Source organism: Ambystoma mexicanum, chromosome 3q, assembly GCF_040938575.1.
Source record: "Ambystoma mexicanum isolate Mex_15411 chromosome 3q, UKY_AmexF1_1, whole genome shotgun sequence".
Classification (NCBI taxonomy): Eukaryota; Metazoa; Chordata; class Amphibia; order Caudata; family Ambystomatidae; genus Ambystoma; species Ambystoma mexicanum.
The window spans coordinates 853,593,545-853,606,385 of NC_090926.1; the positions used below are offsets into that span (position 1 = coordinate 853,593,545).

The window sequence follows — 12,841 nt, forward strand, 5'->3', positions numbered from 1 at the left end:
ACAAATCCTGCAAGGCAGACACGATTCCACATGCTTGAAGAATCACAAGTCGGTTGGGCGGAGAATATCTGTGCTTTACTTGTAAATTCTTCTTGGCTATTCTTTGAATGATTTCTCTAGTATGCACGTTACTCAAGAAAATGGTTCTCGCTGCTGTGCTTAGGGTGCAGGCAGTAGCAGCAACATCAAATGTGCAATATCAATCTTTTACCTGTGCTATGTACATCATTGAAACTTTGTTTTCTTTGATACAGATGGAAAGTGCAAATAACCAACAAACTCTACTACAGCTTACGAAAACCAAAGGTATCTTGAGCAATGTTTTATATACCCTGGTCTGTGTTAAATAATCATAATGTAAATCTCATTTTTCCTTGCATAGGCCTGCATATTTCCTAGAATATTGCCAGGAAGTCTGAAGGAGAGCGCAGGATAACTTGGGGGCAATGAAGAATATATCTTCTGAGACACAGAACTTGATGAACTACACAGAAAACACCCCCATCTACATTTATCCTTAATGAGTGGCTGACCGTACCCTATCCCACCACTTGGCGTCAGATGCTTAAATAGGTACTGCTACCATAGGGCATACTTCATGTGCCCTATCCCCATGACAGATATTACCATTATTCTCCCAAGTGATTACATACCAAGTGCTACCATTTTATGCCCAGGTAGTTATTGCTACCATATCGTTCAGTGGTCTGCCGCCTTCAGCTTTCCAAATAGTTTGCATACAACGCCAAACATCCCTCGCCATTGAATTTATCGGCTTGGACTGATGGGAACTGTATCACAAACATCTGCAAAGCTAAAGGATGATTGCTACCATATGCCCAGATACTCACATGCCCACGTTCTCAAATCCAAGGGTTTGCCATCAAATTCCCCGATACTACACACCAGTGGCCGGATTATCTACATTTGGCCTGTGGACCGAAGATATGGAGCATAGGAGTTTAGCACCAGTTTCGCAGCTTCTACAATAAAGGAATGAAGCAAATAGTTGCTGTCCCAGTTTTATTATGAAAACACATTTTCACTAGGGCAAACATGATACAGACTGTTTATTTTTACTGATTTTTACTTAACACAAAATTAAATGATGTAAAATAAATGTTCTTTTTGTTACTTAGCAAACATTGTACAAACATCAGTCTGAATCATGTATGCCCTAGTGCAAAAGCAATCTCTCTAGAATGCCAGCCACCTTTCCATTTCTCACCTTGTTGGGACATCCCTTTCTTTGCTCCAATTCCTTTGAGCAGCACACAGAGAATCAATGGAGAGGAGGAACTGATGTCACTCGCTGCTTTCTCCTTGCTCTTTGTTTAGGGGCATATGATTTGAGCACCACCACAGCACCAGGGAGACAAAGTTTTACTTGCCCAAAGCTCCTGCTGTCTGCATGTCATGTGTAACGATATGGGTAGGTACAAATATTACAAGCCCTCTAAGGCTATAACTAAGTATCCAGAGGCAGAGCCTGTAGATTAATTCACTGTGTCACATGTCATGTATGCTGATCTTTGACAGGAGCAACATCAGTCGCTCCTGATAAATATGGGGACAGGGAGAAGGCCAGCAGCCGACAGTTCTATGGGGCCTCAAAAGCAAAGGTCAAAGTGGGGGTAAGGGCAGACCTATTATATGAAAAGAACAAGGGATAGTGCAGCGGACCGGGTGCAGCTGAGGGGAAAACGAAAAGTGTGTCCTGCATACTACTAGCCTCGGATCCTGCCATGGAATTGCAGCAAGCCATGCCTGGAGTTCACATCTAAGGATATCACTGTCATAGAAAGCATGGTGTGTAAGATAGGGGACCTTGCAACACCAACATTGCGCCCATTCCGCTGGTTTTCTTAGAATAGGTCTGTCTTTACCCCACTTGGGTGTTTTGCTATTCGGGGCCCTGAGCCAACTATTACCGGCAGAGTGCTTTGTGGCGCACCTGGCCACAGAGAGCAAATTAAGCTATATATGTATAAGCCGGGGCATCACTATTTAGTGCCTGTGTGTTTTAAGGACCAGGCAGCCGTGTTCTGAATATTTTAAGGATTCCCAAACACATTGTTTCATAGACCATGGCCCATTGCTGTAGTCAAAGGGTAAGGTTGTGACTGCGGACACAATTTAAGAGCTACGGGGGAATACAAATAATTGAAGCATATACTTTAAGGTGCTTAAGTGAAACAACAGGCACTCACTGAATAGTTCATCCAAGCTCTTTTTCAATGAGTACACCTATGTTTCTGGCCCCATGTGTGGGAAGTGAGAAATCTTGTAAGGAAGGGGTGATGATTCTAGAGAAGTTGTTTAGCATATCTGAACTTGAGAGTGTCTCCCTTCCCTGCAACATCAAAGGAACTACATATTAGGCCAAGCACCTGAAGAAGGGTTAGGGCTGAAACATTTGCAAGAAATGGTGAGAAATGTAAATATATCTGTACTTCCCATGGGATTTGTGAAGTATGACTCTGATTCCATTAATCTTACTTTCATGAAGTTCATGTTGGACAGCATTGAAATTCTCTTGATTCAACCAATTCCAAATGAATGTGTAGTGTTTCAGCCGTAATACAGTCCACTTCATTACAATGATGAGGTAAACATTGTCAGCTGTTGATGAAAACACTCTGGCACCCCGAATTAATTAATGAAAGTAGCAGGTGTGTGAATGCCAACAGGTTGTTCTAATCAGGGTTTATAGTTTTCCCTTTCTCAAAGCAGGACGGCACAGCGACTGTTCTCAGAAATGTTAGTGGCGATGCGACAATAATGGGATGGCTGAAACAGAAACCGAATGTTGGTGTGATTAGCTAGTGTATAAAAACAAGTAGAATGGATTGATGAGCATCACTTGGGGAGAGGGGAGTGGGATTTCATTTTGATAATCATCAGTCCTTTGTGACCCAGCCTGGGGCAGTACTAGACTGGTATCTCAATGGTTGGAGTGTAACAACTTGGGTACTAAGATAGTGGGATTTACAGACATATGAGTAAATCATATGGTAGACTGGCTTCACAGAATAACTCTATGGTCACTGGTGTTGGGGGCAGCTGAAAGGCTGAGTGTTTTATTGGCTCCATCATCATCATGGTGTCCGTAACCAACCTTATGTATTTATTTATTTACTGGCAGAACAATGCACTTTTGATCACAAAAGAACATACAATAGATAAGAAATTACATTTCGCAGGAAGCAGTGAGCTTCTTACAATGGGGTGAGTTTGAGGTATATTCTGACCAGGTTGCGGAGGGGAGTAGATGGAACCGTCACCAGAGACAATACATAAGTGGACATACATAGATTAAGGACACCAAACATTGTACATTTTAATTGCAGGTATGCAGTACGGCCTGCTGTGCTCAGGATGTGACCAAGATGGGTGAAGCGCTAGAGCGGAGGCAGAGGAAGTGAGGGACAGAGGCAGCTTAGAGGCGAGGTAAATATTTTTGTTAGCAGGCAGATAAGAGGTAGGTTAAGAGGGTAACCCGGAGGCAATGAGGTAGACTTTTAGTTTGGCTTTAAACAAATCTGTGTGGACAATTCCGATTGAACAAATCGGATGTCTGGGGGAAAGAGAATTTCATGCAAGTGGAGCAAGAATAGAGAAAGAGCACAAGCAAGTGGAAGCAGCAGGAGCGCAGGGAGCAACAAGGGTAGTTGGGGAGGCAGAGCACAGATTACGAGAAGCCTTTGTAGAGTTGGATAGAGGAGGATAAATACAGTGGTGGCTTACTGTGGATAGATTTGTGAACCAAGAGAAGACATTTAAATCTGTCCCTGTTTTTCATCATCAGCCATCCAACCTGGTGACAGTATGAGGAAGTAGGTGTGAAGGGAGGGAGTACAAAGGGAGCCCTGGTAGTGAAGTTAATGATCTTGTCGAGAGGACAGAAAGCATAGTTGGAGTTACCTAAGAGGATACTGGCACAGTAGTCCAGTTTAGAGTAGACAAGAGTGGTAACGAAATTCCTGGTAGTCTTGAAAGGAAGGCGGTGCCTGATTTTCCTAATATTTGGGAGGTTGAGGCGAGCTGCTGTTGCAGTCTCAGAGATGACGGCAGAGAAGTGTCATAGATGACGTTGAGGTTTCTAGCTGAAGAGGAGCAACAGAGAGTGTCAGGTGGGAACTGGATAGGCAAAGGAACAGATGAGAGAGAGAGTGTTTGCCAGGGAAGAAGAGTACCTCTGTTTTGGTAGAGTTGAACACCAGAGAGTGCAAACCCATCCATTATTTAATGGCAGAGAGACAGTGGGAAATGTTGATAGATTGATCAGTGGAGAGTTCAGGAAAAGAGAAGAAGATATGGGTGTTGTCTGCAAACAGTTGGTATGAGAACCCAAAGGAGGAGATTAGTGCCCCAAGAGCAGAGGTGTAGAGTGTAAAGAGGAGCGGTCCCAAGACAGAGCTTTGTGGAACACCAACAGTTAGGTTAATGAGTTGAGAGGTGTTGTTTCTCCAGGGGACAGAGAATTGGCAAGGTGCAAGGTAGGATGCAATCCATGCAAGGGCTTGATTGCAAATCCCAAGAAGAAAGAGAATATTAAGCAGATCAGAGTTATCAACAGTGTCAAAGGCAGCAGGCAAGTCAGGCAGAATTAGGATAGAGGATAGGTTTGAGTGAGTGCTTAGCAGAGGCGATGAAGTTGGACACATTCATAAGAGCACTTTCTGTGTAGTGACAGTAGTGGAACCCTGCTTGTAGGTGGTCTCGGAGGTTGTGAATGTCTAAGAAATTGGTAAGACAGTTCAACACAACCCCTTTGAGCACTTAAGAGTGGTGCAGAATGAGAGACGCAGGTTGAAAATTAGCCGGTAGGTTTGGTTCAACACGTTGCTTTTTTAGGAGAGGGATGAACATTTCGGCTTTGAAAACAGAGGGCAAGCAAGTAGAGTCGAAGGAGAGGTTGAAGAGTTCAGCGAGGTGAGAGGCCACTAAAGGGACAATAGGCTTGACGAGCTTAGGAGCAAGAGGGTCTGATGGGGCACAAGAGTAGAGATAGGACTTCATCAGTATTAGTGTGACTGAGGTGGGAGCTAGAGGCAGAGATAAAATGTAGGAGGAGGAAGTGTGAGTATGGTCATGAGAGAGTCATTTTTGCAGTGAAGTATTCGGCTAGGTCATTGGCTGTGAGAGTGGAGTTGATAGTCATAGACTTAGGAAGAGTAAGTAGTGAGTTAAGGGTTCTCTGTAATCGTAGGTCATTCTTTGAGTCTACAGAGAACTAAGCCCATTATTGCTCTCAGAGATTTAAAAGCGGAGGTGTGTTAACTCTTTTGATCAGCTAAGCCATAAATCGCAGCTGGGATTCAATGTGCTACATTGACTACAGTTAGATTGTGGTCTTCTAGTTTGACTTTTATGTATGTTTCCCCCTACCCCTGCATATACCCCACCGTCTCCCCATCCTGCCCATACACACAAACACACACACACACACACACACATAAAGAAACAAAATAATAAGGTGGACTTTCAAGACTCGAACTAGAAGACCACAAACTAACTGTGGTCAATGTAATCTCTCTAAATTGGCAGCTGGGAAATAGGTGTATAACTAACAGGGCCAACCTGGACTCGGGAGGACTCCTTTATTGAGGACATCACTCTGGCCCTTTTTAGGAGGTTTGACACTGAATGAAATAATCATATGTTCCATCGTATGGGGATGGGATTGAAGCATGATGTGCAGCATCTGACACCAATCCCAAGGATGAAGAATGTGGCGGAATTGAGTGCGTATCAAGTGATAGTTGTATCATCTGCTGCACCCAGGAATCATAGGACCTTTCCATTGTACCCAATTAAATCAGGCTAGTACTACAAACCAAATAAAATATAAAGTGACAATACTCAAATGGCTTTCCTGCTCCGTTGCTATGTTCACACCATTAGGTTCCAGGTGCAAGTGTGTTTCATGAGCTTAGGTGTGCCTTGAAGATAAAAGTTTATGTATCCATAGTAATTACTTGCATAGAAGGTATGGGATTAACAAAAATGGCTGTTTTACATTTTGAGAACTCAAGATACTTTTTTAGTCCTTCATAACCTCTTTTTCTCCCAAATTCCAAAAGTAGTGTATATCAAATACTCTTCCCTCAAAATCATACAGAAGCACTGGATTTCCCCCCCAGCACCTCTTCATGTTATATTTGCCCAATTGTTCAGTTCACATTGCTTCCACAGGGTGCCCTGAAGCTCTTTGTAAAATCTCTGCAGGAGTATTTACCAAGTGCTATGTCTTGAGTGAAGGGCATGTGAGTAGGTCTGAAATGATATCCTGAGCATCGGTCATCAGCTACTTAAACAAAGGCCCTCCCACCTCTCCGCCGGCTTCATTCAGATTTGTCTTATATTGTTAAGCATGGATGTATTACATTAAGATGTGACCTCCAGTCCCTTTTACCAAATCCCTTTGTTCTAGGTCGGCCAAGAAAATTGAGCTGGGTGAAATCAGGCTTTTGTTTGTCCCTGCCCAGTTTCCCCACCGAGGAGAAAGGTAAATAAATGCCTGTTACTCAGAGGGGTGCAGGTAATGCACCTATTGTCTGTTTACATTTACTTGCAATGTTGCTGATTACTAGAAAAATCCAAACGTAATCTACTGGGGTTCCTTCCTTTGAGGGAACTCATCCTTGCACAGACGGGCAGAATCTTCGTTACATTGTGGAATATTCCAGGAATTTTGGCTAGGGATCTGCGGTAAGGAAATTGAGATTTACCAAACTGGCCTGAGAGGCTCTCCAGGTCCACATTCAGATTGTAAGGCTGCAAGTGTTTCCTCGTAGCCAGCAAATTCCTCTTAGGAAGTGTTGGCATCTGCCAGACATAATCATTATGAGCGTACAGCTAGTGGACAGTGTGGCAATACAGAGGTCTTTCACCTTTCCAAGCTCATTGGGTCATGTCACATTATCTTCTTTTCGCCAGTAACCGATGGCTGGAAATAAATCTTGCACTATAGGACTTGACTCCTGCAATGGTCATCTGTGATTTGCAGTGGTGATGCAGACCCTCTTCCTCATTCTCGGCTAACTACCAGTCTGTATTTGTCGATCTTTTCCCTTGTGTTGGTACTTCTGTGGTTGTCAGGGAAAAAATAGATCAGAACTGAAACCTGGTCAAATGTAGTGTACTGAGCAAGAACAGCTGGTAGCCGATAAATAAAACCATCAACCTGACACATGAAACTCATACGCTAAGCACAGAGTGTCTTTCAGTGACATTAAGCTATTGACTAATAAAATCACCTGTGCTCTAGATTAAGTGGCAAAGTGCAGCAGTTCACCGGTGGGCTACTCCCAGCACTAACTTGCTTCCACACACGTCACTATCTGGCTAATTGTTCCCACACTATTCTTTCATGGAACCATGCTTGACTTCTCCTTGTGTATGACGATATTGCAGCCAGCTGACAAAAGATATTTGTGCACTAGATCTGCATGAGGGTTTGATCCAAATTCATAGTGTTTTTTTGGAAGGCGGTTCAATGCTGCACAGACTTGCTTCATTACTTCTGTATTTGGTCAGTATTATTTGCCCTATTTCCCTTTACAACACTGCTTGGTTTTTCATCGAGATGGTTATTTTATCCTACGCCATTATTGTAATCTTTTTCTTTTTTTATTGATTTGGTGGAGTACCTTCTTGGTGTTTTCTTTTTCGAATTTAGAGTTCTGAACAGTATTTTTTGTTTTTCTGACAGTTTAAATTGGGTTGTTGTTCAATGCCAGAGCTTGCAGGTGTGTGCCTCATCTTGCTTGCTGTGCTTGGACTGTACCTCTATTCTGCAGATATCACTATGTGATTTTTACAACATGTGAACCACCGTCTTTTGGTAGCCATGAGTGGTGGTAGCCATGGTGTGGACAGGGCTGCACCATGGACCACATTTTCCACCACCTCTGTATTTGGTGCACAGGTTTGTGCCATGTTTTCTTATGAATCGATAAGTCCTACGAAGGCCCCGCAACCCCCATTTCAAGGTGACCACCCGTGTTCTTCCAGTATGAGATTATCTTAAAATTGAGCTTCTGTATGTCCTCTGAGGAGAGCATACATGGCAGGGGCAAGAGGATACAAAAAGACCTTCTATTTCAGCACTTTTGTGTCTGCTCATCTGAGCCAATGCAACCAACGTCCCTCCTTTGTTTTGATGGCAAATCTACCCTTTTCTCTCCCTTTTTCTGACCTGGCTGATTCTTCATTGATCTGATTATTCCTGCCCGCCCCACCTCACCTTCTGGCTTTTATTTCTACTTCCCTGGATTTCTCAGTGTTTCTCCACTTTACCACTGCCGTTGGATACCACTGCAGAGACTTTTGGTGTATTCCTTACTTTTTCTGTACGCACTGCTGCACCTGAGTTCTCTCAGCCTCCTTCGTATAGGATAGTTGGTGTCTGTATGAACTCTGGGAAGGTTTCTCCCTTCCTACAAAAAATGCTAAAAAACAATACAATTTTGCCCAGCCTTTGGTAGTTGTTTTTTTCATTGTGCCACCACCTCACTGAAGAGTTGCCTTTTTTCAATCGTTCTGTTGTAAAACAAATCTCTGTTGTTAGAATGCCCTAAACGTTCTCACATGTGGCTAATCAGCGGGAAAATGATCTCATATTATCCATCAGAAGGAAAACGTCTCAGATAATCCTTTCTATTTTTCAGGCTTCACTTACTAATCCAAGAGGTTCTTCTTAAATTTGCCTGGCGATATGAGCTTCTAATTTCAGGATTGCAAGGATATTCTGAATTTCAGTCTCATGGGAATTAGATACGATTCTCTAGTTTCCCCGGCGTTCAGTCCACTCTGATTAAAAATAAGCTGTGTTAGGCATTTGACCTACATCATAAAAGTCCTTTCTATTGTTCAGTCTTCATTTACTAATCCAAGGGGTTCTCCTTAAATTTGCTTCGAGATACGGGCTTCTAAATTCATTTGCAAGTTTGCAAAGGCATTCTACAAAGTTTAACATTAGAGAAATGTGTTATGTTACAACAAATAGATTGCTAAATAATCAAAAAAGGAAAATAACTTCTAAGTAGAAAAATAATACTTACCTGTGACCATAATCTGTTTTAACTGCACTCGCTTTAGTTTAGTTACATTCAGCTAGTGATCACTAGAAGAAAATATAGCAACACGGTGATGATATTTATACTGGGGCAAAGTTTAAAAATAGATTGGGTATCAAGCGCATCATTATTTGCTGTGTAACCAAAGTTCATTATAAGCTTCACCCGAGGACATATATAGATATTAAACATCTGGTGGGGACAATGTTGGGCCCCGCAGAACCTCACACTGCAGTTGCCTGGATCTGGAAGCAAAAGGATGGAAGCTTAACCTTTGGTCTCTCTCCACCAAAAACGATGCTTTCCATTTCAGGACCTTGTTCCTCCAGGCGATATCTCTTAGTCTAATCAGCAGAAAATCTCAAGAGATGGCTGTGGACATATCTAGCGCCACCAGTGCACTTGATGTGCCCGCAATCGTAATTCATTTAGGATAGACATAATGACAGATTCCTTCCTGTGGAGAGGTGTGAAGCCAGCCCAGTGGTATTACATTTGACATGTTGCAATTGATGAACCACCAACCGTTCGATTGTTTTTGCAACATATAGTAGGTTGTAAAATTGGAGAGAAGTTCAACAGACCGTATGGGTCTGTAGAGGATTTTTCCCAGCTGTGGAGTCGCTACAGCAGATTTGAACAAACTATGAAGATTGCCTAAACATAGGGAGGTGTTAATGTTCTTAATTAAATTTTCACGGTTATAGGGTAATGCAAGGTTTCTAACCCTATTGTGGGGGTTATGGATCCAACCATGAAGCGGATAGTGTACTTGAATGTATCAGTCTAATAAATGGGGCATGTTCCACAGTGAGCAAGAGATCAGTAGTCATATTTGAATGTTCGTACCTTTTTTGTAGAGCGAATCTGAGTAATAAATATTTACATTTTTTTTTCATAAAGTGGCTATTCCATTGCTGCATTGTGTGGCTTTGTTCTACATTGCGATTGGGAAGCAGCACTCATTAATGATTGAGTAGAGTTCTTACAGAGTGTGTTTATTTAGCTGTAGCTGATCCCAATAGTATAATTCATTTTGCTTGGTTGATAGACATCTTGTAACATCCATTAGATAATGAAAGTTCAGCACTGCAAGCAGGAAATGGATTGGTGTTACATTCTTTTACTTGCTTTTTTATGAGAAGGTCCTGAGTAAACCAGGGGTTCTTGTTTTTCTTCTTAAAGCAGTAAAGGTGATTTTCTGGGATAATAGATTCATGCATTCTTTGAGTATTTCTTAGAGGAATTCATATTTAGCATCAGGATCAGTTGACAAATCATAGGGCATGGTCCAGGCAGTTGATATTTTTGGAAAGGGAAGATCCAGCTGTTGCCAAGTATCACCAGACCTTTTGACTCCTACATTGTATGGTTTAATTGGAATATGAAGATTTAGGAGCCAAATCTAATGTCTGAGGAATCATTCCATACTAACGGGTACGACGGAGAGCGATACAAGTGTCGAAGGCATACAAAATAAGTCTAGTATACAACCGCTTTGTGAGTAGGTTCATTTATTTTTAGACCAAGTGATAGATCTATTAGACTATTAATAAGATGAGTAAGTGGTAATGGCTAAGAATAACCTGCATGCGGGGTAAAATCTCCTAACACAGTTACATTTGTGCATTCCTTGGAGAGAGCGGAGTTGAGGTCAACAAAAATGTTCGACCACGAGGCATCATACTCAGGAGGCCCATACACAAGTAATACATATGTATACTTACTTACACGCACAGTAGGCGAAAGGGAACAAGCACAAAGAAATTAACTTACAGCATGCAATGTTTTTACATGGCAAGAGTTTTATATAAATTTGGGGTTTGGATAAAACTGCCAAGCCATCAACCCAGCCGACTTGTCTATTCGGCAAAAGAATGTAATGACTGCGAGCTACTCAGTGTGCATTGGTGTTGAATCGTCAAGAAGCAACTCTCAGTAAGGACGGTAATTAGAAGGTTGCCAGAACTAATAAGGTCAGTGATCTCAAAAGAAATGTTACGCTGCAGAGGGAACATTCAAAAGAAGGTGAAGTGCTTCTTTTACTGGGTTGCTTCGTCCCACGTTTAGGTGATTCTAATATAAAATGTATATTATATTATATTATATATATTAGGTTTATATACCATGCGTTCATATACTGATGTGAATTAACTGCACTACTGTGAAGTCTTCGTTTTCTGTCGTTATACCTCAGCTTCATTACATGCACAGTTGGTTCATCACCGCACACACATAGTACAGCATTCTTAGACTTAACTACATTGTGTAACCCTGAGACTATGCTACTACTTCTATAGTTCTTATATGCTGCTATATACTGTTTACTGTTGCCCACACCATTAGTCCAAATCTAGCGGACCACATGCTGTAGCATATATTGCTTGACCTTAGACCTGTTTATTATCTAGGCACCCAAAGGCAAAGTCGATATTAGCCCATCCCACCGATGCAAATTGCTATCTAACTGCTATGTTACAGTAATTACATGTTGTAGCCTGTATTGCTTGACTTAGACTTGCCTAGCATCTAGTCAAACTAGCCTATCCCACTATTGCAAATTGCCTTTTGACTGCTCTCAGCTTACTAACTCACCCAGCCCATACTGCTTGACACCACAACCAGTCATAACTAAGTACTATCACAACATGGTCACCACAGACTACAACCCCTGTACCATTAGTACCATTGTTACCATCAACATACTACTATACCTTAGGCTCTTTCCATTAAACACACAAGTGCCTATTAGACCAACGACAATGCTGACAAACGCCCAAACAACAGCAGGAGCTATCTGCCCTACCCTAAGTAACCCGTGCACCTTAAGTTGCAGAAACTCCAGAGTGTGCGCCAGACTACCTAAACTCTATGAACCACTTACCAGATCCCTTCCCTCAATAAACAAGAAAACCAACTTGCATTATGGCCAGATCAGCACCACTGCCAACCAGACCACCATCAAGCTTTGCCGCCATGTCACCTCCAAACATTATATTGGTCCCAAACCTGATAATAATAATCGAACAGTAACCAAAACCTCGGTCACTACCCCCCTCTCAAAGGAGCTTTAATAAACGCCAGGTCTCTGGTCGCACATGCCACTGACGTATCTGATTTGATATTGGCTGACAAGTTGGACTTCCTAGCCATTACTGAATCGTGGCTGCATGAAGCGGCAGGACCTATTCTTGCCTTAGCCATCCCGAATGGTTACACCATCCTTAGACAGGATAGAGACAAAGCTTGAGGTGGAAGCATTGCCATCATTGCAAGATCCAGCCTCTCCATTAGACTAGTCCCTACACAACCCACCCCCTCCTGTGAAGTCCTTACTGTCAAACTCCCATTGGTCAACTCCCAAACTTTAACTATTCACTTCATCTACAGACCCCCTGGCCCTATTGGAACATTTGAGGAAGATACCTACAACATACTCTCTAGCAACCTTAAAACGTCTGCCCAACTTTTCCTGCTAGGTGACTTTAACTTGGGCTTCAATGACGCTTTAGACAAGCACGCTACAGCTACTGCCAACATCCTGTCTGACCTTGTCCTCTCCCAACAAATCACTGCTGACCACGCACAACAAAGGGAGAACCCTTAACTGGGTGGCGGACTATAACTGCACTGCCAATATCACGTCTATCACACCTCAACACTGGACTGACCACTACCTCTTGGCTTTTACCCTCTCCACCTCAAGACCACCTGCAGCCATCCCAGCTGCCCCACCTTGCTTAACAAGGAATACAAAG

The 12,841-nt window shown here is 42.5% G+C and overlaps 1 protein-coding gene across 2 annotated transcripts in view; it reads left to right on the forward strand.

Moving 5' to 3' along the window:
- DGKE (diacylglycerol kinase epsilon) overlaps positions 1 to 12,841 on the forward strand; it is a 222,576-nt gene that overhangs the window by 152,346 nt on the left and 57,389 nt on the right. For both annotated transcript variants that reach the window (XM_069654942.1, XM_069654941.1), the window contains one exon: positions 255 to 306. In XM_069654942.1, the coding sequence (XP_069511043.1) occupies positions 255 to 306 (52 nt within the window). The remainder of the gene's footprint in view (positions 1 to 254; positions 307 to 12,841) is intronic.